General features: G+C 39.8%; 3 protein-coding genes across 5 annotated transcripts in view; 1 reads left to right on the forward strand and 2 right to left on the reverse strand.

Annotated features, from left to right (window-relative positions):
• Positions 1-10,554, reverse strand: part of pnpla7a (patatin-like phospholipase domain containing 7a) — a 24,990-nt gene extending 14,436 nt beyond the window's left edge. The window contains exons 1-24 of the mRNA XM_084572136.1: positions 10,076-10,554; positions 9,549-9,603; positions 9,319-9,393; positions 9,004-9,091; positions 8,741-8,823; positions 8,240-8,340; positions 8,016-8,156; positions 7,771-7,930; positions 7,250-7,330; positions 6,674-6,802; positions 6,432-6,512; positions 5,451-5,571; positions 5,266-5,337; positions 5,037-5,113; positions 4,771-4,926; positions 4,510-4,587; positions 3,909-4,114; positions 3,667-3,798; positions 3,409-3,532; positions 2,037-2,150; positions 1,838-1,904; positions 1,513-1,662; positions 787-850; positions 373-541 (exon numbers count right to left, since the gene is read on the reverse strand). Coding sequence (XP_084428262.1) covers positions 373-541; positions 787-850; positions 1,513-1,662; positions 1,838-1,904; positions 2,037-2,150; positions 3,409-3,532; positions 3,667-3,798; positions 3,909-4,114; positions 4,510-4,587; positions 4,771-4,926; positions 5,037-5,113; positions 5,266-5,337; positions 5,451-5,571; positions 6,432-6,512; positions 6,674-6,802; positions 7,250-7,330; positions 7,771-7,930; positions 8,016-8,156; positions 8,240-8,340; positions 8,741-8,823; positions 9,004-9,091; positions 9,319-9,393; positions 9,549-9,602 — 2,523 coding nt within the window. The 5' untranslated portion in view covers position 9,603; positions 10,076-10,554. The remainder of the gene's footprint in view (positions 1-372; positions 542-786; positions 851-1,512; positions 1,663-1,837; positions 1,905-2,036; positions 2,151-3,408; positions 3,533-3,666; positions 3,799-3,908; positions 4,115-4,509; positions 4,588-4,770; positions 4,927-5,036; positions 5,114-5,265; positions 5,338-5,450; positions 5,572-6,431; positions 6,513-6,673; positions 6,803-7,249; positions 7,331-7,770; positions 7,931-8,015; positions 8,157-8,239; positions 8,341-8,740; positions 8,824-9,003; positions 9,092-9,318; positions 9,394-9,548; positions 9,604-10,075) is intronic.
• clic3 (chloride intracellular channel 3) lies at positions 10,553-15,045 on the reverse strand. 3 transcript variants are annotated; one of them, XM_084572137.1, is made up of 7 exons: positions 14,933-15,045; positions 14,697-14,799; positions 13,774-13,883; positions 12,523-12,648; positions 12,323-12,429; positions 12,058-12,233; positions 10,553-11,976 (listed from the first exon to the last, which is right to left on the reverse strand). In XM_084572137.1, the coding sequence occupies exons 2-7, from the start codon at positions 14,730-14,732 to the stop codon at positions 11,812-11,814; spliced, it is 720 nt and encodes a 239-aa protein (XP_084428263.1). In that variant the 5' UTR covers positions 14,733-14,799; positions 14,933-15,045; the 3' UTR covers positions 10,553-11,811. The 3 variants fall into 3 exon arrangements, with proteins under 3 accessions (XP_084428263.1, XP_084428264.1, XP_084428265.1); XM_084572138.1 differs by having other exon boundaries at positions 14,697-14,802; positions 14,933-15,027; XM_084572139.1 differs by lacking the exon at positions 14,933-15,045 and adding an exon at positions 14,906-14,922 and having other exon boundaries at positions 14,697-14,802.
• Positions 15,046-22,870: 7,825 nt separating this feature from the next.
• fut7 (fucosyltransferase 7 (alpha (1,3) fucosyltransferase)) lies at positions 22,871-25,742 on the forward strand. Its single transcript, XM_084572913.1, has 2 exons — positions 22,871-22,888; positions 24,088-25,742. The coding sequence occupies exons 1-2, from the start codon at positions 22,886-22,888 to the stop codon at positions 25,177-25,179; spliced, it is 1,095 nt and encodes a 364-aa protein (XP_084429039.1). The 5' UTR covers positions 22,871-22,885; the 3' UTR covers positions 25,180-25,742.
• The last annotated feature ends 38 nt before the right edge of the window (positions 25,743-25,780 follow it).

Below are 25,780 nucleotides of genomic sequence, written 5' to 3' on the forward strand. Positions count from 1 at the left end.
ACTGAGATCACATTTTACCCCATTGTGATGTTTGATGTGGACATTACCTGAAGCTCCCAACATGCATCTACACGTTTGTATGCACTACTGCTATATTATTGGCTGATTGGATAACTGCATGAATAAGCATGTGTTACTATTAAAGTTATTGACTGCACAGTATATTATTTGGAAATTAGTCAAATTAATACTTGTGGTTGTCCCTGTGGCCCAGATGCAATTATAATCATACTAATATTATTATTATAATTCTGAATAAATTGGCTAATACTTGATTAATGAAAATGACAATTAGTTGCAGCCCAACCCGATCTAACAAATGCTAGACTTCAAAATGTAGTTACCAACAGCGACCCACTCCTACCACCTTACCTCTCCAACGACAGGGTCCTGCTCTCCTAGTCCCACAATAATGATGCAGTCAGCCTGACGAATACACCGCTGTGTCCATGGGGTCAGTGTGTAGTCAGTCTGGTAAAGAACTATTCGATGGATGTCTTCTTGTTGGCCCAGCCAGCTGGACAGGCGGTACTCATGGACACTTAAAGGGAAAGAAGCCCATTAATGACAGGCAGCATTATACAGCTGGCAGCATACAGTAGATCCATCATACTGTTGTGCCAATAAAACATACTTGAAGTGAATTTTAAGAGGTGTTAGAGAATTGGAAAGAATCATCAAATAGCAGTATGATAGGGAAAAGACAGTTCATTATGTTTGGAGTATGCCGATGAGAACAAAAAAGCAACCAACAGCTGTCAGAATATGTTCAGTCACAAAACCTACCTGTCTAGAGCTGCAGCTCCAAGGCGCTGCTTGATAATATCACTGGTCAGCAGAAGAGTGGGACCTGTAGGTAACCACATCACACTCATAGTTGATGTATGCTCGGAGTGCTTGCTACATCCATGTAACATAGACGTCTGGGATAGTTGCTTCAAAATAATTTCAAAGCCATTTGATTGTTCAGGAGCATTTCAGACCATTTTGAGCCAGACATGCACCGACCACTTTGTTTAGAACTGGGAAAAAGCCTTAAATCAAAATGTTAAAATAAAACAAGTGCCAAATTGAAAACAGAGGTACATTACTTAACGATTTTAGCAATTTGTATATTACCTGAAACACAATAATACCAAGTAAGCCCTCTCTCTTTCCTTGTAGTACATCTTCCCTCATACCTTGTAGTAAAAACCTAATTCCTTATAAGTGGTGCTTATAGTTAATAGTGTCTTATTTGACTGAGACCACATTCAGATCAGTCCAGATTAAGAAGTATATTACAGCAGAGAGTAATAATAATTGTTGTATCACCAGACAAACATGTTATATCTAAGTGTGTCTCTATGCCTGTGATATGACTGTGTCTCAGGCAGTGGCAGTGTGGTAGCCGCATGTTATCAAGGTCTTCCAGGACCTTTAATGTCCTCAACACTGAATTCTGTGTAGAGGAAAGAAGAAGTAAAACAACAGGTAAAATTAAACTCCTGTGTCTTTTTTTTGTTTTCTTACCTATAGCGAGGAGTGCATGCTGCAGCTCCAGGGTGAAGGCAGTCAAAGGTACTTCTTCTGACACAGGCAGGACTGTCACAGTGGAGAGGTTGGAGGCTTGATTTCCTGCATCCCACTTACTTCCTGGAGTATGGAGGGCCAAACTGCGAGCTGTGGACGTGTTACAGGTTGGTAAATAACAGTAACAGCGGAGTTAAACACAAAAACCAGTGGAACATCCTAAAGCAACCTTGGTACCAGCGAGATGCAGCATACATAAAGATGTGTTGTGACAGGATAAGCTAGTACCAAACATTATTGACACTGAACATGCAGATGCACTCACTTGTCAGAGGACCATTGACCTGCTGGAGGATCTTCTGTCCAAGTAAGTGGATCAACCTGGTGACAACCTGAGGTACACAAATTTTAGTCCGTTACTCGGAGTCGGTGTGTCCTTGGCATGTACACAGCAATGCTTCTTTAAAATGTTATATTTTATATTTTTCACATCAGATGAATTTGATACTTTATGTTAGTCCTACCTGTGGGAACTTCCTCTTGATAGAGCTGAGGGCTCCTTCTGGTAGTTTGGCCAGCTCAGAGTCTCGTACAGCGTGAACTGTGGTGGCTCTGTTCTGGCGAGTCAGGGCCTCCACCTGCAGAGAAATGAGTAGCACATTACACGGTTAATTTTGTATGAAAACAAAAAGGTCGTTATTTAGTGTTAACAAACCCAAATCATTCTTAAACTTACATAAACATAATACTACCAAATAAAGGTTCCCATTTAAGATACTTCCCATTTAAAACACATACCTCACTTACACAGACACGCAAATATGTATGCATTTAGTTTTGAAATCTAATTTAATAGTCTGTTTAGGAGCCTTGTATTGTTTCAGACTTAACAAGTTAAAAAAGACGAAGCTATAAATAAGATCGCTCATCTCATCACCCAGAGATGACGTCAACACAGAGGTGCTAAATATGTCTCAGAATCTTAGCCACCTCTATGATTATCTTACTTCCACTATCACAGAAGCTGCAGTGACAGCGTTCCTCCTCCAGGTAACAGTAACCATAGTATCCATCAGCCCAGGTATTATTAGAAGCACTGAGGCAGGGACCAGCCAATGGGAAAGTAGGTGAGTGAAACAGAGTCACTTTGATTTACAAAGGTTGTTGAGATAAAAATTTAAATATTCACTTTTTTTATTTTAAACCATCAAGGAAATACAGTACATAACTGTACAAACATTATGTGCACTTATTTATATATATAATAATCTAAAACATATATATTTTAGATTATTATACATTGCACAATACCATGTGGGGCTTTCAGCAACAACAAGAAAGGGAGTCAAAAGCTATGGCCTACACAGAGGCCATACCTTTTTTTTTATTTATTTTTGTTCAATTTGTTGCACTTTTCATGAAATTCACTGGTAACACTTCTTCTTTTAGCACTTCAAACTGTTGTGCAGTTCTACATGTCAACATTTTCACAGTCTGGACTGTAAGCATTTGTATTTTCATTTCAATTTCATCTAGTTCGCAGCTGGAGTTTGGTAACTTTATCCTTGTAAATATTTATAAGATGTACTTGGTTGAGTCTTTATTTACTGGCAGCCTGCTCGTCAACCAATACACATGTACACTAAGTGTGCTATGAATGTGAGGATTAATACTCTTAGTAAATACTTTTCCTCATGCATATTTAAATCTGTAAATTTTTGATGGACTTTCTAAATAAGGATTAACTGTTCTGAGTTTTTGGACAGTTATTAATATTTATGAACACAAGTAAAAAGAATCCTGCAACCATAGTGTGTGTGTGTGTCCATATATATATATATATAGTTTTCCACCTGCATTTCAATCTGCCTTCCCTCTTACTGTCATGGTCCTTACCACTCCAATTAGGTCACCTCGTCCATACTCTCCAATCAGCTCCTTTTTGCCATCTTCTTTCATGATTACAGAGCGCAGTCGACCACTGAGCACTATGAAAGTACTGTCTGATTTCTCTCCTTGCCTGGAAAGTATACAGACAACTTTAGTTGACTGCAACACATATGTCTCAGCACCAAGACCAAATTTAAGAAGTTTATTTGCATCTGATACTTTAACTTGAATACACTGTGATCTATAGAAGAACGAGAATAATACCTGTAAACAGCCCTGCCAGCTTCCACAGCCATCCAGTCGAGAGCAAAGTCTACTTGTCTGACAAAAGATGACATCCTCCTCACCACCGTGTGAGCAACATTCAGCACTACTTTTGGCTCCGCTCGCATTATCCTGAGCAATCGACAAAAAACGAACATTACAGATTGTTCTTTTTGTTCAGTGAAAATACTTGTATGTTGAGTACACATGTATGAGTGTGTGGATGCGTCCATGTGACTGACTCATAGAAGTGGGTTTTGGAAATGGAGAGGAAGCTGCAGTCTCGCTGGGCTCGAACAGTGAATATGAGGGGTTCTCCGGTCAGGACAGCAAGTTGACCAACAAGCTCTCCGGGATGCGTGACAAACAGACGCGACTCTTCTTCGCGGTCAATCATCCGCTGGTAAACATGGAGGAGACCGGAAATCACGAACTGGATGCTCACTTCCTGAAACACCAAAAGGAGAGAAATGGGAGAATAGCACAAAATTAGTGCACTTATTTTCCTTATTGAGAGAAGTCACCACGAGGCAAGTTGAATACCTTGATGAGCATCACCTATTCTTCTTCTCTTGCTCATGAATCAGGATAGTCAAATCAAATAGTCAAGTCAAATTACTCTTTCTTTTTAACTATTTAGTCACACTCAACATTTTCTCTGGTTGTGTACAGCTCCCTGCAGCACCTCTACACTCTCCAATGGAGGTGCTAAATATTTTGAGACCAGCTGGACTAAAGCATATCGAATACGGGAATAAAGATGAGAAAAAAACGAGCACGTCACATAAGCTTACAGAAACTGAGAAAGGAAGGTGTGACATGCTTGCAAGTTGTTGTTCTAACCTGGTCTCCCTGACGAGCTACCACAGACCCGGCTTTGACTTGGTGAAGGGTCACCCTGCCCTCAAGGAGATTGGGGTCCTGAAATAGGGAAATAAAAAGCAGTGAATATCTGCTAAACACAACATCATAAAAAGATAAGCTCTCCCATTAGACCTGTCGCACTGTACAACAAGCATTAAAAACTGATCGATCCCATCTATTTCACAATTACGTGACCCCTGACGTATTTACACCAGCTGTTTTGTTTGATCAACCTCTCACCTGTAGCTGGATGATTCCCTGCAGGTCCTTCTTAGCAGCCTGGAAGATTGAGCTGCTCTTACTGAGGTGGATGGCATCAGACTGCCCTCCACTGTCTGTATAGTGAAATACTTCAGATGGTGTGTGCTGCATTGTCACACTCTTCTTCAAATTGGACTAAAGAGACAGGCACAAGAGAATGATTGATGAAGAATAACCAGATAAGCAGCAACATAGGATGTAGTATAGTTTGGGATTTGGTGTTACATTTACAGAAAGTACCGTACTTTGTGAGTGACGGGACTGGGTGGAGCCTCCTCTATAGTTACTCGAGCTCGTTCGCAAACCATGTTCAAGTCGTTACCTGCAAGTCAGGATGGAAGGATGAGGACTATGAGTTTAGGTATCTCTGTGTATGCCCTTGTTTTCAGATCAGTGACTGTGATATGTCTATGCAGGAAATTAATACAGGCATATGCCATTTGGTGATCGCTTATGTCCAAGACGGTGACCCACCTGCGCTGTCGGTGGGCATTGAGATGGATCGCAGCCTCCTGTAGCTGTTTGAAGGGCTGTCCTTTACGCCATCTGTTTAATGTACAGTGAAGTGCCAGCACTGGATCAGTTTCAGAACAACACAAAGTAAAATTTGAAACGTGTTTGTTCGGGATTATGTGCGTATGTGTGTGTGAGGGTTTGACCTGTCTCTGCAGGGATCTCGACGGGTAGCTCATCCTGGAAGTGGAGACGACGAGTCATCTTTCCAGAAATTGCCTCTCCCACCACATTGTTTATATTGGTCAAGGGTACTGCCTGACTTTCCTGTCAATCAAGAAAAAGGCAAAGGATATAATTCACATTTCAGTTTAAGTCTTTATTTGGTTGTGGGCAAATTACAAGCATCTAGGAAAAAAGGCAGCACCATATAAGGTGCAGCACATTTTATTTTTTTAGGGCACTCATGAATTAAACGTTGTAAGCAGGAAGAGCTGCATGTACAAGATACTTATTCTGAGAAGAAACAGATTCATAGATAAATAAAATAGCTTCTAAAATCTCAGTGGCTTGTTTAATGAGGAAATAGTTTCTCTTCATCCGTGGTTCACCGGTTAGAGGGAACGCATTACTGGCTGGTGGCATTCACTGATGGATGTCCCTTCCTAATATTGTATAATTATTGTTTGTGTCAGCTGCACATTCATGGTGCAAAAATTACATCCCAAAAGTGTTTTGCTTTGTGACATGGTTCATTATCCTGATGGAAGTGCAATTGAGTAAAGTGTCTTCATAAAATACACAGTACACAGACTCATTATATGTTATATGTGAGGCTATTTGGATAATTATATAATTACTGAAATAAAATAAAAATATCTTTTGGCAAAATAAAGGTATTTTTGATAATCACAAAATCAGAGGCAAGCCAGGTGTAAAGGTTACCGTCTTCCCCGGTTCTGTGGAAGCATTACAGTCATTTTTATTCATTTTCACTGAGCTTCATTAAGGACCAAGTTATGATGCTGTGCTTAATGTTGTGTGAAATTAGCTTGCGCGTGCGTTGCCGAGTGTGTATGTGCCTTTCTGTGCTTGTTTGTGTACAATTTCATCAAAAGTTGTGTTTGGGCATTCAGTGTGAGCTTCTGTGCGTGACACACAAACACACTAATTAATTCCCCTCCTACCGGATTGAACAGCTCAGTCGTTAGGCCCAGATAGTTATGTAATGCCAAAAAGGTGACTCTTTGAAGGCGCACCATGATTATCTGCAACACAAAATCAAACACTGAAGTAAACAGAGCGGAACATATTGTAAATTAGGTGGTAGTTACATCCAAATTAGATGAGAAATATTGTGTTTTACTTAATTCCAGGAAGAGGAAACACAAACACTACACACTGCATTTGACATTGAACAATCCGTTACCTGAATGACGCGCACAAGTGTCTCTGGGTATTTCCTGAACACCGACTCAAAAGCCGACGCAGGTAAACGCAAGATGGTGGCGCGAGTTGCAGCCCGTGCTGATACAGTTTTATATGGAGCTGGATAACCCTGGCAAAACGGTAGAAAAAAATAGTTGTGAAAGACTGAGGGCACAGTCACAGAAATCTCATCTACAGTTTTGATTTCAGTATGGAAAGCCATCTAATTAGAACTGGTCAAGAAATAATTATATGCACTTAATTAAGATGTCACAAAAATGTTATTTTCAAATTGTGATTTGCTTCTATTTCTCACATCTTTCCAAGGTTACATTTCCTGACTTTTGTTTGTTTTAATGAGTACATCTGTTATAAATGATAGCAATCTCAGTGTCTGAAGAAAAATATGCAGCTGTAATATAATGAAGTTTAACTGACTAGACATAGGAAATGGAAACAAAACAGAAGGAAATTGAACTAAATAAATAAATGTACCAATTGACACAGAGGGACATCAGGTAATGAATAAACAAACTGAAGTGACAGGGAAAATGAGGGAGAATAAATAGGACCTCACAGTGATAATGTCCAGAATACTGAGCAGGCTGTGGACACTGTCTCCTGGGAGCACGTCCTTCACCACTGGCACTGTGCCATCCTGTAAAAAACAAGAAAACTAAATTTTGAACCTGTTGAATAAAAGGACTTGAAAAGGAAATAAAAAGGGGAGGTTAAGTAAGTGTACTACAAAATTCAACTCCACTCACATTAAAAAAGATAAGCTGCATTACTGCCCTCTGCTGTTCATATCATTTCATTTGCCATTTACAAGGGTACTGGAAGGTAGATGAGCCTGAAACTGTTCATCTGCCCTTCTGTCACACTTCATTAAAATTACATTTCACTGTGTCAATGACCTGTGTCACCATTGATACTCTAGTACATAAACAACAGATGACATGGTGATATGATGTGATCCCACCTACAATATGAAAAGTGCAAAATGACAAAAATACTTGACTGTCTAATTTTGAAGCTCATTCAGATTCTGGATTAGTCTGAAAAAATGGTCGACCGAAGCTCATTCCATTCACATACGTTCTCTTGAATGCAGAGCTCAAGACGCCCGTCCTGGACCACATAGATGCTGTCATCATCATCTCCTGGTCTGAACAGGTTTTCACCTTCCTGCAGCTCAATAAACACCATGTGGCGACACAGCTCCAGAAAAAGGGGCTTCTCAAAATGACCCAAGACCCTACAACAAGTTGCAGATCACAAACATTATAAAAGAAAACAGTAGAAGAAGATAAATCTGTATGACGAAGTGTATATTTGTCTACCTGACATTTTTCAGCATGTAGAGGACCTCAGAGGGCAGGTTTGAGCTCTGCACGTCAAACTCTGTTAGGTCAGCCTCCAGCAAGGATGGAGGGGGTTCCTTAGGCTGCAGGGTGGGAGGGTCTTTACGGATCCTCAGAATTCTGTTGTCACAAATTTTAAATCAATATACAGCAAGACACAAAACAAACTTTAAAACCATTAAGCGGTTGTTAGTGGTGCATACTTGCGAGCTATGCTCAGAACTTTGGTTCTTTTGCGAATGCGCTGTGGCTGCTTTGATACTGATGTAGATGTGGGAGGAGGAATTGCAGACAGTGTCTGGACCTTAGGAAAGCAGAAACATATTCAATATTATGTTTAATTCAGAATACACTCAACAGTTCATTAGGTACACTACTGCATATAAATACATTCTAATATCATAGTCCTACTCTAAATGTTAGCTTCATGAAGGTTATGGTGGTTGTTTAAAATAACAGAGAGCTGCTGAATCCATAAGCTAAATTACTTAAGTATGTTTCATTAAGAAAAAAAAAAAATAGATACAAACATGTCTTTGGGGGAAAGAATGACATTTTGTTTGAGGCAGAGAAAATGTCGAAATGTATACAGTAAAACGAAATATTTCAGAAAAACTATTAAACTAACAAACTTCATTTATAATATTGATCTAAATCTGCCAGACTCCAAATGTTTGCGTACAAGAAATAAAAACAAAGAAAACCTTTCGCATTATCTTCCTTCCATAGAAGAGCACTTTATCTCGTTTTCTGAACCGATAATGAGGCACGCCAGGTTGTTGTCCACCTTGTTGGAGAATTAAAAAATAACAGACACATACATTTATGTTAATAAGACATTCTGAAGAAAATCTAAATGGAAAATATAGCTTCCCCTAAGTGTAATATAATTTCTGGTACACAAACCCACGGAAAATGTGTATTGCTCAATAAATATGATGGCTCAAGAAAGGATTAAAGGACTCACGAGAAAGTTTGAATCTCCTGTACAGGAAGAGCACCACAATCCCAATCAGTGAGACGGCAACTGCAGCTCCAATCAGTACACCTGTGAGCTAGTGGACAGACGAGCAATGCACCAATAGTATAGTCAAACACAAATATAACTCAACGTCCAAATGTGTGTACCAGTTAAATGATGCATCCTAACTCTTCATAAAGCTTAAGTCTTAATTGTTAATATATTTTTACTCTCTAAATTAAATTAAAAGCGCTCCACTGGTCAAACCCCCATGGAATATGATAACATGGCATTAAGGTCATTGTCTTATTTATTTCTTACCATGGTGTTCTGCATCCTCTCCTCCATGAACTTTTGCACTCTTGCGCTGAATTCATTTTTGCTGTTCATCAGCACCTAAACAAAAGTTAGGTGAGCAGACTTAAACGCATGCAATCGATACAAGTATAACACTGAAACCTGTGCCTGTGAAATTGTCACAGTTCAGACCAAGCCACCACTTGCTAGGCACATTGGTTCACGCATGTTTTAAAAGAAATTGTTGTGCTTACTGAACCAGTCCATCTGCACAAGTCTCCATCGGTTCCATCATCCTGGCACTCCATCCTGTAACACAATAATCTCTATAAATGATACCTCTAGGAGCCAAATATAAAGCGTAACGTTTGGGTGGAAAACAGTAGCGTTATCTAAGAGGAGGTCAAGTGTCCTAAAGGGATCACGAGTTGCTGGAAAAAGGAGAATTTATGCAAAAGAGGAACTGTACGTTAGCAGCAAACAACGAGCCGTTGTCGTCGTATTGCTTTGTCTCCACTTTAAAATCCACCTTCATGACACAGCGATTAACTTGAACGCCAGTATAATTGGCCAACAACAACGACACTAGCGGTTAGTCTTGATTTTAAGTGGTCAACTCAATACTTTCTCAAAGGTATCTCGCTAAATTCGACCGTTAGCTAATATAGCATTAGCTAGCAGCTGTCTGATTGAGGTTAGCTGTGTCACGAGTAATAACAGGCAACTAAAGGAAACCTCATATTCAAGCATTTTGAATTTATTTTGAAAACACGAGGCTTACCTTTAAGGGGCTTGTTGGGTGTTATTTCAAGCTAGTAACATCGTAGAACAAGACAATGGTGTCAAGTTAGCTAGTTGCTAACAAAGTTTTCTATTTGCTGTCACTTGCTTAGCTACGCCCTTGTCTGCTGTTGCCTTGGTACCGCTCAAGGCTCCTAACCAATCAGAAACGAACCCGGAACTGTTCTTCCTGTTTACGTCTATGATCAAACGTTAGATTCTTAGACCATTGATGAAGTGTAGTCTGTTTTCCTGTAGATATGCACTGATGTTACCTTAACCTGAACCAAAAAATAAACCTAACTCCAACTAGTACTCACTTGTGATTATTAACATGGTCACAACGTTTCATGAACCCTAACCACTTATCTCTGCTTACTCCAGAGCATTATGTTTTATAGTTAGCCTACAGTTTCTACACTTCACTTATCTATCTTCACTGTTTAATTTGACACAAATTTTTAGGAAGGAACTAAGCTATTATTTATGGTGTTGGATATACAGCCCAGCATCAATGCTGATGCTGTTCAAATCAAAGTAACTTTAATTATAAAGTGCTGCATTTAATAGGACTTAATAGCATCTATTTGAAATATTCCCTTTTTCTGCAATGTCAACTCCACACAACTAATGTTTTATTCAGGTTTTTCTCCCATAGTATTTAACAGCTGGTACTGTCATATACGTTTAAAAACACAGTGAACATGTGGTAAAATTTCAAATTAACACCTTGACCATTTCAAAACTGTTTAATAATTGGTTACCTCTTATTCAATCAGCAGTAATAATCTAATTTGTGTATAAAATACTGTGTAATAATAAATACACTAACTTGAGCCTGAATCACTACTATTACTTTCTATTTTTGCTAATAAATAAAAAAGAATAAAAAGATCAGAGTTAATGGCAGCCTTAGGTCTGGATCGATGTCATGCTCAGTTCTGATATCTGTCAGGAGGAGAAAGCTCATCAATAAAAATAATATTCTTCGCTGGTGACTACCATAAGAATGAGTTTAAAAGGTAAGAATTACAAAATGAACTTCAAAGCCACACAGTGTAGTGTTTTGTGTTTTTTTTTGTGACATTTACTTACATCATTACAAGCTTACATAATAATACTCGTATACCAGTGAGAATTTTTATTTTTTGCATTTATCTTTACATATAATATATCAAAATATTTTCTGTCCCTTAACCCTGTCTGTATTCAGTTAAATTAATGCTAAAAAGTCGAACATAATTGTGTCTCTACTCAGATACATGACGTAATTTACGAAGCCATGACTTTTTGTTGAATGATCTTGACGGTAGTGTTTCTCTGAACATGTACAAATTACATCCGGTTCAAAAGCTGAATTCGCCTCAGGTTTAACCAACAATATGATACAATACGTACACACACACACACACACACACACACACAGTTAGACACAACATCAATGGTCTGTGGGATCTGCAGTGCTTTTCTTTTCTCTTACAGGGGCTGAATAAGAAATCCACACCAGTACAGACAACAGTACATACAAGTATATACAAAACACTTTGTAATTAGTTCTTATAGGAGACAAATCATTGAGCACTTCAAATTTGAATCAAGTGGATTCGTACAATTTTGACGCAAATGTATTATGTACAGCTTTCAGACACTTTGTCACCCTTTGTCTGTGTTTCATGTATTTCTCGTTCATAGTCATACTTTGTTTTTACATATGCTGCCTCATCGCTGCGTCTTGATCTATTTGTTCAGGTACTTGGCCGCAGACTGATAGCTGAGGAGAATCTCTGAGTCATTTGGGCAGGTGTAGCGAAACTCTTCTTGTTTGTAGGCATTGTTCAGGTAACGTGTCAGTCCTTTCAGCTCTGCAGGGATGGTGAAGTCACGGTACTCCTTACATACCACCTGAGGGAGGAGGGATTTTATAAGAACAGCAACAAATCTCAAACAAGAAAGTTTGTGTACTCACAGAACTGCTAAACTCACCTTAACAATGTTGAGCTTGGGAAGCAAGTTGCAGTCCGCCAAGGTGAGGGAGTCTCCATCCAGGTAGAGACGGGAAGACTCAGTCATGTCTGGGTTCTGGTCCAGCTCGTGGGGAAGAGGCGTCTCTAGGAACATGTTCAGCTTCACCAGAGTGGAAAGAAATTTCTTCTCAAGCACTGAAAGGCAAAAGGGTATAGCAGGTCTTCTGTAAATCTAAGGTGACATTTTCCACAGTGTGACTGGACAATGTAGAATTTTCACTTACTGTCATTTAATCCAGGATTGGGATTCTTAATGTAGGCCGAGAATTTTCGGAAGATGTCTTCTCCAGCACCGTTGGACTCTTTGTATCGACAGCACAATTTTGGGTATCTTCCGATGGTAAAATAAAAAAAACGTTAATATGTAGAAAATATATTTAACAATGAGCCTGTGTGTATGTTCGAATGACAGCACTCTACTCACTGTGGTGGGGCTAGGTTCTCCTCCAGGAACTCCTCAATCTTGTTTGTGTCTGTTTTGACTTCATCATTGAAGATGAGGAAAGGAGGCTGAGAGCCTGGAGCCAAAGCCTTTAGCACATCTGGTGCCCTGCGACAGAACAACAATCAACAAACAAGGCTTTTATTTAGCCGCCCTTTACTAAATCAACTTCCCGACCAAACAAATGCAGTGGAAATGCATGGATCACTTAAACCTTCCATTACAGCTTCTTCTAATTTCCTCTGAAGACATTAACTTAATCTGTGCTGAGATCAATATCCTCAGGAAAAAGTGCTTTGACATTCTCTCCACAAAAGGAATGAGATGTAATGTCCTTGTACAGAATGTGTGTGTACAGAAGGAACTTTAATGTTTCTGTTGGCTTTCAGGGTGTTAACACCCAGTTCCAAGAACAATCAGGAAGACAAAGAACATAAAAAGCAGAACTAACATAAACAAACAAAGCTTTGAAACTTTTTAGTTGCTATTGTATTTGGTTCGCAGTTCATTGTAATTAAAAAAACAACAACAACAGTAACAGTGAAGAGGTACTGAGGTCTCCTCCTTACTACACCCCTTTAAATATATTGTTCCACTGATTTGTAGGACACCCTCAGTTGCAATTTTATTTTTACTTTAACCACTTGCTTGTATTCTTAAGCCTGCAATAACTAGTTTTTGCAACTTGGGGGCAGTGTGAAATCAAAACTGACATCACCTTTAAGTTGATATTAGCTCTGGGCTTTCCTGAATCTCCTGTCAGCCTGTTTGTGTTTATTTCGTTTGACTTTTGAGCCAGTTAGATCTCATCACGGTCAGTTTGCATGTTTTTCTGATTGTTCCCATCTCTGTGGTTGTTTGGCATCTGGTTTTGTTTATTTTGCATCTATTTTCCATCGGTTTGTGTGCATTTCTAGTTATTATGAGCCCCTTTTTGTAGTCAACCTTGCCTGAAGGTTCATGGATGGAATATTGAAGGTGCAATGAATTGTGAACAACTAAAAAGCATTTCCTTTCCTCCCGGCTGTAGAGGTTTATGTGCTTATATGGGTTTTATGACCTACGTTAAGTGTCTTTGTTACCTTGAAGCACATAACATGAATATGAGCACCTGGAAAATGCAACGCTAAGCTCCTACCATAATTGCAGGTTATGGTTTTTTCATTGTTGTCAGATAACATCAGAAAGGGAGTTTGTTGTATTGTGTTCGTCGTGTTGAGCATGGTCTCTCACCTCTTCATGTCAACAGTTGTGAGCGTAAAGTTGACGCCTTTTAACCAAAGAATCATGAAGAGCCTCTGAGAGAAAGGGCAGTTCCCCACACTTTCAGCGTCTATACTGGCCTGAGAAGGAAAGACATGTGTTACAAACATTCTTCAGCGATGGCAGATTAAAAAAAACACTTTTCTTTTCCTTTTTTTTTCTTTTTGTTGAATGGCGGTGACATCGATGATGTAATGCACATGTCCACAGTTTGAATACCTGCACAGGTATTCCAGTCGAGCCTGCTCTGCTCTGACAATTTGAGCTAACTGCTGGGGAATTTTAATTGAAGGGTTGCTTTACACCCAGATTATACAATCCATTGTGTAAACGGTGTTCGGTGTTTCTACTATTTCATGCTTTATGCATATATATATATATATATATATAATATATATATATATATATACATATATACACATACTTATGACACTACAGCCTGATAATACTACTCACATGCAGGCATGTGTGGAAGGAAGCAAAGGCATTTTGAAAGTACATGAGCCAGGTTTCTAAACTGAACTGGTTTGTTGGCAGTTTCTACCATTTGTTTTCATTCCGATACTGTGCCTAAAGAACGAGAGACAAAGTGAAAATCTACCACATAAAGCAGAAGTCACGCCTGTCTCATTTCTCACCTTTGTCACCTTAAAATACACTTTACAAGAATTTAGATGAAGACAGTTAGCAGAAAACACAAGGTTAACCGCATAACCAAAGAAAACGAGATGGCAGCAGAAACAATATGAATCTTGACTTTGACACCAGGCCTTTTTAACTGTTTTGTTCTGAGATTTAGGCCTGATTTGTTGATGCGTCATATAGATGGGGAATTTATACAGACCTGAATCAAAGTTTTTAATCAGGACTTTTACAATTATGCTTGCTCTTACCTTAACGAAGAGTTCAATCTTCGGGGCCTCAGCCATCTTTCTTTCTCCCTCTAGTAACGTTCACCAATCTTGACTGGATCCAGAAAATGGGTTGTTTCTGTCACTGCTGATGCAAAAAAAAGGCAAAGCTGTGATTGTGAAGCTCTAGTATAACCTTGTTTCACACACACTCTCATACGGTTTCATGGTTTTTACAAAGCAGGCAGTACCAGGCATTCTTGAAGAGATATACTCACACTGATATCACCAGTCAGGATGGAGGAACACTGCTTTATTTTCTCTCCCCCGGTATTATTTTACTTCTCTTCTCTGCTCCTGTTGCTGTTTTCTGTGCGTCTCGCACCACACCTCTTGGACTTAAAATGGCAGCCTACACCGCCTCTGGCTTTACCTGTCAGACCAGCAAATCTGGATCAGCCTCTCTGCCTTCCAGCCTATTCTGTGAAAGAACTGCCACTCTCAGTCTGTCCACTTTGGTCTAAAAGATGTCTCTGTTTCCTGGTTTTGCTCTCTCTCTGCGGCTTCATGGTTGTTTATGAGGCCAAATTTGAGCTATCTAAACCACTTGATATTAACAACATACACTGATCGGTTATAACATTAAAACCACTGACAGGTAAAGTAAATAACATCGACCATCTTGTGATAATTCAATGTTCTACTAGGAAACCTTTGGACCTGACATTCGTGTGGACGTTACTTAGACATGTACCACCCGCCTAGACCAGACCAGGCACCCCCACCCTATAGCAATGACAGTTCCTTGATGGCAGCAGCCATCCCAGGACCCAAAGGCCCCTACTAACTACATTCTGTTACCAGACACCCACAGGACCCCCTCAGAAGGCTCATGTCCATTCTCTGATGAGTCACAACTGTTTTGGAGGCACAAGGGAGACCTACACAATCAATCTTTCAAGGAAGCATTCCAAAAGAGTATTGAAACAGGAATTGCGTCCTGGTTTTCTTACCAAATTAAGTGTTGGATTAGGTTAAGCTCACTTTTCCATGCACCAAACTCAGAAAACTACTGTGTGTCTTTGTGGTTCTGACTTTGTTCCCGGTGGCATATTTGGAAGGCACGTACTTGGATTCACACTGTGTCTTAAATATCTTTGTTAAACTATAATTGGACACGAAACACAGTCTTAGAACAGAGGTGTTTCTCCCCCCCCCCCCCCCCCCATCAATAGTGTCTTGCGTCTCCTCCTTGTCCCCCGTCCCCCTCGGTTGTTGATCAGCATTCATGACCAGCAGCAAATGCTCTCATGTAGCAAGCATTTGCTGAAGACACTAAGGTCCTTGTGGTCACAGACAGGAAGAAGAAACACCACAGAGCTATTTGACATAAAGACAAACAAGGCTGCAAGCCAAGAGCAGTGAGATAAACATCCCAAAGCAGAAGTAAGTAAAATAGACAAGATGTGCCTTGAGCCACACCGGACGGTATCATTCCATTGGTGAGAAAAGGGTGTGATCTATGTTTGTCAGTGATCTGTGACTTTGTACTCTGGATTCCACGAGCAGGAGTCATAGATCTGACATGGTTCAGTTTAATTCAGTTCACTTTTCCTTTGATTCTGTGTTGTCAACGTGAGAAGCTATTACAAAAACACTGTTGTTTAACAATAGTTTTTTATAAATTAGGACCAAAATCATCCACTTTTCTGTGTCTGCGGACTTGGCACTACTCCTCTTCATCACATCAGCGTACTGTATTTAAACCCTAGTTTTTCAGAGTTCTTTCCCTGCCATACATCTTGTCAGCCATGCTACCACCTCCACCATTCTCATTACTCTACAATAAAGCTTTTTATTGAGTCTGAGCTGCAAAGTCCTGACTGCCATAGACTCTTTTGTAGCGGACAAAGGCTGCTACTAAGCATTCAGCCCAGTATGACCCAACTATTTTACCAGAGATTTACATCAGGTATTCACGTTACATTGTTGAGTTAATATGACAGGATGGAGAGAAGGGGAATGAGGGTGGGGGAGATTGAGGGAAGATGGAGAGGTGAGGATGAAAGAAATGGAAGGCAGGATGGAGAGGAGGCAGGGTTGGTGTGGGAGAGGTTGCTGCATGAATCACGAAGGACCAAAAGGCATTTGTTGTCTTCATCTTCCTTCACCTTTGTTGGGGAGAGTAAGTGTGGCACTTCATTTCAAACAACACCAGAAACTGATTTTCTCGTATTTCTGTCTTAATTATTCACATGCACCACAAAATATTGAAGCGGTGAAAAGTGTTGCAAGACATGCAAAAGAGGTTTGTAGCTCAGCACCTGTCTAACCCATGACCTTAAAGGAAAAATAATAAAACAAAAATGTAAAATATCCGGGCAAGTGTTCAAAAATACAGCAAGAACAGGCCACATGAACAATGACAGGACACGCTAGAGAACATTGTTAGGATTTAATCAACCCACTGCGTATGCCAACATGTCCATGAGCACGAGGAAAACAGTACTTTCAGGTTAATAATGGAAAGGGGAAGGTGAACAGGAAATGTGAGAGTCAAGTGTGTAGGAACCTGTGGTCCTCTCAATTCTTCCCCTCTCTGGAATTTAAATTTACGGAGTTGTTTTGCAGAAGAACTCTCCTAACAGATCAACCTTTTTCACCTTAGCCATAAAGGTGCCATGTCTGAACGCGGGACAGGCCCACGCTATCGGACCTCCCTGATGCTCTGGACGTCATCTGAGCCAAAAGAGACAGATTTACACTTCTTGTGGAATTTCCCACTCTTGTTTCTTGACTAATTAGTCCTGAATCGAAAGAACATCAACATGATATCAGGAACTACAAAGAATGAATTGACTCCTTTTGGATTCGAAGGACAAAGTCTAGAAGCCTTAATGTGATGTTCAATTATGTTTTAAACTTGTGATGTACTAATTATCTTTTTCAGAGACGAATGCAAACATACCATTTTAACAGGTTTTGCCCCCCCTCTCTTGGAATGACCAAGAGAGCGAAACACTGATAAGCCGGTCGTAAATAACTTTCTTTCCCCAGAACCAGACTCTGATATGCATTTTCCTCTGAAAAGCACCTAAGTTTTATAATATGACTATCGAAAATGTAATAACCTGGTAAGTTATATATTAGGGATGTCCCGATCCGATCACGTGATCGGAAATCGGGGTCGATCACGTGGTTTCAGACTCGATCGGAATCGGACGTTACATCCCGATCAGGGATCGAATAAATATATATTTATATTTATTCTCATTATTTTTTTTTATCAGATCTATAATATTTCAAAACAAATGGGAAAAATAACAGCTTAGTATTTGCTGTTATGTGGTGGTACAGAGTCAGACCGTCTCAACTCCACACAGAAACAACGTATGCGGCATGACGTCACTTTGGATCGGATCGGGACTCGGTATCGGCAGATACTCAAAATCAAATGACTCGGACTCGGACTCGGGGGCAAAAAAATCTGATCGGGACATCCCTATTATATATTATTGTTCAGGAAGTGCTTACGATCACAATGAGACGATTTTGATCATTGTACGATAATGCTAGCCCAAATTCACATAATTTGTCACAGTAAGGATGGATCAACATTGCCATCAAGTGGCTATCTTTAAAAGTATTTTCTCTCTTTTAATCATTGAAGTTAAAGAATGTAGAACCTTGGGTATGTTCTTATACTAATAGTAGCTATTAGTTGAAATCATAACTGTTGAAATTGTTATTTTAGAAACCTCAACCTTTTGTTATTAGCAAAATGTCAATGTAAAGAGAACTTGAGTTTATTAATTTATTGATGTTTTTGAGTTACTTTGATGTAGTCATTCTGATACCTCATCTTGTCATGTTGTAATGTTGAGTGTTGTCGCATACGGAAAACATTGCTAACGAGTCATGATGAGTGCTGGAATGATTAAATTTAGTAATATAAAATAGGTTAAGAAGATCAGGCAATAAGACACCTCAAGACAAAGGAGAAGGCGTTCTCTTCTCTTTCCGCGCGAAGATTCTGGAAACCCGATCCAAACACGCCCTGAATAATTAACTCATAAAACCAGAGAGACGCTCCTTTTTCTCCGCTCTTTCCGCCGCTCTTTCTCCGGACTTTTGCACTTTCCACTTTCCATTCACGTTTACTTTTATTTTAGTTTTCTTCTTTACGTACTTAGTCACGTTTATACTTAGTAACTTTAAGAACAACTTGAATATTGACAATACGGTCCTTTTCAAGCTCTGTTTGTTTCTCGTCGGATGTTTTCCCCGACGTACGAATTTTATAGTGACTTAAATATTTTTCTAGTTTTATTCATTTTATACTCTACGAACCGAAGTACTAACCAACATCGTTTAAGTTAGCCAGCTTAGTCAGCTGGGATATCAGAGAAAGACCCAATCTCTTCGACGGATCAAGAAATCAAGAAGCTGTTGCCATAGCAACGACATCAAGAAGACGTGACGATCCGACTTCTTTCTTCAAACACAAAGACATTGCCAAGTGTCATCTCCTGCCTTCGACTGAACACCTACAACGCTCTCAAGCAAAGCTGGGTGTTGGAGTTGCAGACCAAGCAACAAGTCCTATCTACCGGTCCCAGAGAGACCTGCATCAGACCGTCACACCGACGCTTCGCCATCACCGACGCCGAGAAGACTCTACAAAAGTAGGCTGAATCGTTCCTACCGCTTAAGACAAAGAGTTGGTGTCACTACTTTGAAACTCCCTACTAACATCTTTTAGAGAAGATTGATTAGAGTAGATATCAAATCTATTCCCTTTAGTTTAGGACTTAAACATCTCCATCTCTCACCATCACTCCAGAAATTATTTCATACCTTATCATATTCGTTTTATTTGATTACACTCCTATATTCTATTAGTCCCTCATTTATTCATAGTTGTCACTTTATTAAATAAATATTTGTTCACACTTAAGAAGTTGTTTGTGATGTTATTTTACGGCAGAGAATGACTGGTACAAATTGTAGTAAAGGATTCACTCCTTCAGATATGCAAATTATTTAATTGAGACTGATAAACTGATTTAAACCGTGTTCTTCCTACGATAACAGGAGGTGGTGCCCTAACGAGACATTTAAAAGGTGTAGACTACCCTACAAGTGGTAGGAACATCTGAGAAAGTATGAGGGTGTCTCATGGTCAGGCGGCAGGGACAGCATGTGAGAAGGTTTCTAAAGGCAGCCAGCACAGATTGGGTAAAATAACAACGGCAGAGACAGTCATTGTGGCTACTTAAATGTAAAATCAATCATAAAATCAATACACTGGACTTACAGTTTATACATATATACAGTATATAAAACTTTATTGTCCTCAGTATATAGTATAAAATGTCCCATGGGGTATTCTATGTCCATATGGTGAAATATATCAAAATAAAAGTTAAAAAAAAAAATGGAAACAAATATGATATATCACTTCACTGCCATGCACCATCTTGTGGTTTTCTAGTGTACTACACGTGCAAAAGAACTTGAAATTCAGGTGGAGTACAGGATATGGCGCGACAGACTGCAAAAGATGATAAAAGCCTTTGCACGGGTCATTAAGCCTTCTTTCTGTACTACTGATGATTAATTGTTCAGGTTTCCATTCATGTGTGGATCAGCTGATCCTTCACTGTCACTATGACTACACGCCGTTCCGCGGTTCAGTTTTGATACCTTCACATGCACACTTGCTCTCTCTTTTCCTGCTTAAGGAATATTTTTTGGCAGCCATGAGACAATGCATTGAGTCAGTTGTGCAACATAACATTGATCAAGATAAACAATGCAACCTACTTAACATAAAGAGAAGTAACTACAACCTTTACTTGAAGTTGGCCAATTATTGGTGCCAAAACATCTGCTTATTCATTTCCTAACACTAATAAGTCTGAGTTTGCCTTGGTTTATTGTTTTGGTTCTTTTAAATTCAAAACTTTTTTTAAAACAAACCACCAGATATTTGTCCTAACTTATAGATTTATGTGGTCAATGAATACCAGTTGGTGTTAACACCTCTGTTTAGCAGCTATAGCCTCCTGCATCTTCCCTTATTAGGACGACCTTGTGTGGCCCCCCCATCTTCATTTCAGCTCACATTCAGCACTTCCCCTTTCCCCATCAGTGTACACATGCAGCAAACACCGTCTGAATATGTTCAGTTGTTCTTGCAGAGCGATCGTTACCATTCTCACAGAGGAGCAGCCCAGCCTCACATTTACCAGAAAGCAGGAATTAACGAGGATGTGGACTCAGAGGGTGGGAACATGTGACACAAAGATTGCTGAAAACATGTTCAGTAATCATTCAGGTGCCACGCCTTAAAAGGGGTTTTAAAGGGTTTGTGGTTTTGTTTTTTTAGACACTTTAAGCTCCTCATCCTGTTTCAATCAGCAGTAGTGAAAAATATTGTTGGCGGTGACCGCGAACAGAGAACAGACTACTCACCTTGTGACCAGGTTGGTGAAGGGAGCTTGTTTTTAGTTTTTAGTTTTTTTTGCTTGTTTATATCTTGTCAATGTGCTTTGACTTCTAAATGTCTCGCCATCAAATCTTTTGTTAATATTTTTCACTATGACCTCCTTTCACTAGTAACCAAAATCTGAATTTCAGTGCTTTCAAAGAATAGATGCATTCAGGGCTTTGAGTGATGAGCTTTGCACCAGCAAGTGAGGGGAACTGTAATTCTGCCACCATGAATCTTGCACCACATCCTGTTGGGAGTTGCGCTGAACTCGCATGCAAATGAGAATCTTAAGAATATTCAGTTATTTTTAATGACACACAACTGAGGAAGTATTCTGGCTGTCATGTTCTACAAAAACAGCCTCTCTGTGAACTAATGTATTCCAGAAATGACTCTCGTGTTTATAATAAAGTACCAAACTGTGTTATAAAACGCCTCAAAAAGAAGACCGTTAAATGACGTTCTGTTCTTAACACTTAGTAGTTATTCATTCATTCATTTATCGTCTGTGACCGCTTGTCCTGTGAAGGGTCGTGGGACTGCTGAAGCCTAACCCAGCTGTCAACGGGCGAGAGGCAGGGTACATAATGGTCTATCGCGGGGCGAGTAGTTATTTAGTTTTGTGTTTAGCAGGCTGGTATTTTATGCTGCAGGCAGGCAGCACGTGGGGCTTAATATGAATTTGGATATCGGAGGGAAAAGCAGAAGCAACTTGCATTCACGGGCTGAGCCACATAAGGTACATATAAATGAGCACTAATGCGAATGTAGATATTAATGGTAGCTTGCAGTGTAGTGGAAGTTCAGTTTAGCCGTGTTGCTTGCTCCGATATGTAGTGAAATACCGAGTGCCAAAGTGAAGTGAGAGGACCATTTATTCTAAAAAAAGTAACTGAAGCAGAATTAATTAGTTATTACATTATAGCACATGATATACAGTGCATTGGTTTACACATAACTGTCTACAAATGCAAGCTCTTATGGCTGATAGCATTTTTCCGGTTCATGCAAATGTAATAACATTCACAGCTGATATGATACTAACTTATCTTAAATGCATAAGTTGTTCCTTTTGTCCAAATCCCTGACAGCCATAGTATTTATTTTGCACTACTTTTATAGTACTTTTCACAACCACGTATAAGTGTAAGGTAAATTTTTTTCCTTCGCGTAAAACACACAAAAAAAGTCTTAGTTTTCTGAGAATGTCCTTAAAAGTTCAGTTATTTAGTGTTTCTCACTTCCTGTGTGCGTATCAGTGGTTCCCATTTTTGCTCACAGGTCTTTCCCCTCGTCTTACACTGGCTGAAACCCTCCAGTTTCAAGTCCTCCATCTGTTGCACATTTCACAACATTTTCCTTCGAAAGAAAATACATAGTGGAGATTATTTATAATAAATGATAAAGGAATTTATGCTGGTGACTGTTATCTAGTGACATTATTGGATTATATGGAAGTTCGTCTGCGCCGCTGCTTTGTTCTTTTCTCGCTGCAGGAATGATTTCTGAAAAAACTAGTTGCAATTATGATTTTGAAAATTGATTGCGTACTGCTGGTGACTGAAATGCATTTGGAAATAGTAGTCATGCTGTTCTCTTAAAGCAGTTTTTGTTTTGTCCTGATAGAAAAACAAAAAAAGAACCTGTCACACGTTTTTCTTGAGACACTGAGTGGAGAATCTGAGTAGGTCAGTCTCCTTCATGGTGCGTTTATCGAGCTGAGCTCTACTACCTGATGGTGAGTCCTCAACACTATTACTATCCTCTCAGATACTTTGGGCAATATGTGGACAAAACAGACTTTAATTTATCTTAACCCATTCAGGCCTAAATACTCTTCTGTAAACCCCCTCTCAAAACCTGAGGTTTTTCAAAATATGTCAACGCTTACTAAAACCTTAATTTCTCAGGCTCTGTAGCAGATAAAAACATGAGATAAAAAGCATTTGACAGCTTACTTCTTTGGCTTTCAACTTGACTGACTTGCTAGGGCATAATCTTCAAATGCATTTTTTAAAAATCAATAAACACCAAACATTTTTAAAATTTTGAAAATCAGTAAAGATCTATTTTTCCAATTACTTCGTCAATATCACTTCCTTCGCTTGAGTTAGCCATGACGGATCGCTAGCACGGTGTTTAAAATTTTCGACCAAAACATCCACGTGTAGGCTTATTTCGACCAATCACAAAGCGTTTTATTAGTCACAGTTTAAGAAAAATCCCTAAGCATCTCTGTCACTCGCCCCAAGAATATTTCAGCCAATCACAGTGCATATAATTGGCCATGTGCCTCGAAAAAGACGACAACGCTCAAAATGACACAGAGGCGTTTGCCGGCCGGTAACTAGGCTACGCATAGATACGTGATCCGGTCTTAAAGGTAAACACGCACAGATGCGTGATCCGGTCTGAATGGGTTAAGAAACGCAATATTTTTGTAGCTTTATAATTGTCTCGTATCTTTATATCCTATGTCAAAATCCAGTAGCTCTCAGCAGTTTACTTACAGGAATTAGGGATAGTTATTTTCAAAGTGAGTTCTTTCGCAGTTTCTCAGTTCAGTAAGAGGTGTTGGTCTGTTTAAGTCAGCATTATGAGTTTCTGCAAGCATGCAGAAACTCTGAGGAAGTTAGTGTTGTATTTACTATTTTAACTGTCCCTCTGATGGTGTAATCTTCGTACCTTAAAGGGGAACTCCGGCGCAAAATGAACCTGGGGTTAATAACACATGTGTACCTAGTTCGACCGTTCTCTGGTATTTGTTTTCATGTATTTGTTTTGTTAGTCAAATGTGACCAGTTTTCTTGCAAACCGCTATTTAGATGACTGAAATTTAGCAAAAAAAAACAAAAAAAAAAACATTAGTCTTAATATCTGCTTAAAAAGGTGAAGCCACTAAAACCTTGTGTCATATTTAATTATTTTTCTTAACAGGGCTGTGATAACATTCAGAAGACTCTCAGTACAATGAAGAAACGAGTCCTCTTCTACTCCCTCATGTGTGTTTTATCGCTGTATGTCTTCAACTCATGGCCGAGAAGCTTCCAAGGTCAGCTCGGCCCAGTGAGGGACTCCACCATACGCAACAGGAGCAGCGGTGGAAACGTCACCATCCTGCTGTGGCACTGGCCCTTCAGCAGGTCGCTCAGCCTGGCGGGCGACGTGTGCTGGGATCTATACCACATCCCTCACTGTAAACTGGTGGACCAGCGCTCCTTGTTCAATTCAGCTGACATAGTGGTGTTTCACAACACAGAGTTGGCGAGGGGCTCCCAGAAGCTGCCCATCGACCTCCCTCGGCCACAGGGCCAGAGGTGGGCGTGGATGTCCCTGGAGGCTCCTGATCCAAATGGAAACTTGAAGAAGTATGCGAACATCTTCAACATGACCATAACTTACAGGAGAGACGCCGACGTCACTGTGCCATATGGCGAGCTGCAACGTAAGGAGGCTGAAGGACATGTGGTGGAAGACAACCCTGTGAATAAAAGCTCTCTGGTGTGCTGGGTGGTCAGTAACTACAGGAGCCACCACAAAAGAAGCCAAGTGTACAAAGAGTTGAGTGCCACAGTTCCTGTGAAGGTTTACGGGAGCTGGACAAACAACCCCCTCACCTCTAGTGCCATTTTGCCTACAATCTCTCGCTGCTACTTTTATTTGGCTTTTGAGAACACTCTCGCCAAAGATTATATCACAGAGAAGCTGTGGAGGAACGCTTACCAAGGAGGAGCCGTGCCCGTTGTCCTGGGACCGCCGATAAGCGATTACAAAGCTGTGGCTCCGCCTAATTCCTTCATCCATGTTGACGAGTTTGCATCAGTTAAAGAAATGGGAGCATTTCTGCAGCAGCTTGCAAAGGACAAGAAATGCTATACTGAGTATTTTACCTGGAAACGGCAGTGGAAAGTGAAACTGTACACGGACTGGAGGGAAAGATTGTGTAAGATCTGCCCGCAGTACAAGAGCTTACCTCAGCAGAAAGTCTACTCAGACCTTGAAGCCTGGGCCAATGCGAAAAGCAGTTAACGGTGCAGATAAAATAAATGGCTCATAAGATCAAAAGAAGATGAGCGAGATACCTCCAGTATTACATGCACCGTCCAAGTACATTGTGAAACATTTATTTTGTACATAATACCACAAGGCTCATTGATACCGCTCTTATGTCTGCACAACAAGCCAGCCACCTGCTAGCTTAGCACAATGTCTAGCACAACGTCTGGAAACAAGGATGCTGCTATGGCCTGGTTCTGTCTAAAGTTCAGAGGTGGATGTTGTTACTTTTGGACAAAACTAGGCTGATTGTCCTTTGCACTGGGGTATGTCAAGTACTGCTCATATTACTCTCTTCCTTGACAATATATTTTAAAAACTGAATACAAGCATGCATAATAAATTGTCTTGAGGCTTGATCGTCTTCCTTGCAGTCACAAGACAGCCAATACCAAAGCCGTTTAAAATGACAGGTGTAGTAAAATTTGTTTACATAGCTGATTAGCGATGACGCCGCCAGGCTGGATAAGAAGGCTCTGAACTGATCCAATTTCTCCATCTGAATTAAATAACTATTGTGATAAAATTGTTCATATTCGGTTTCTTTTAAATTTTTAAGATGGTGTGTAGAATG

Source organism: Chelon labrosus, assembly GCF_963514085.1.
Source record: "Chelon labrosus genome assembly, chromosome: 22".
Classification (NCBI taxonomy): Eukaryota; Metazoa; Chordata; class Actinopteri; order Mugiliformes; family Mugilidae; genus Chelon; species Chelon labrosus.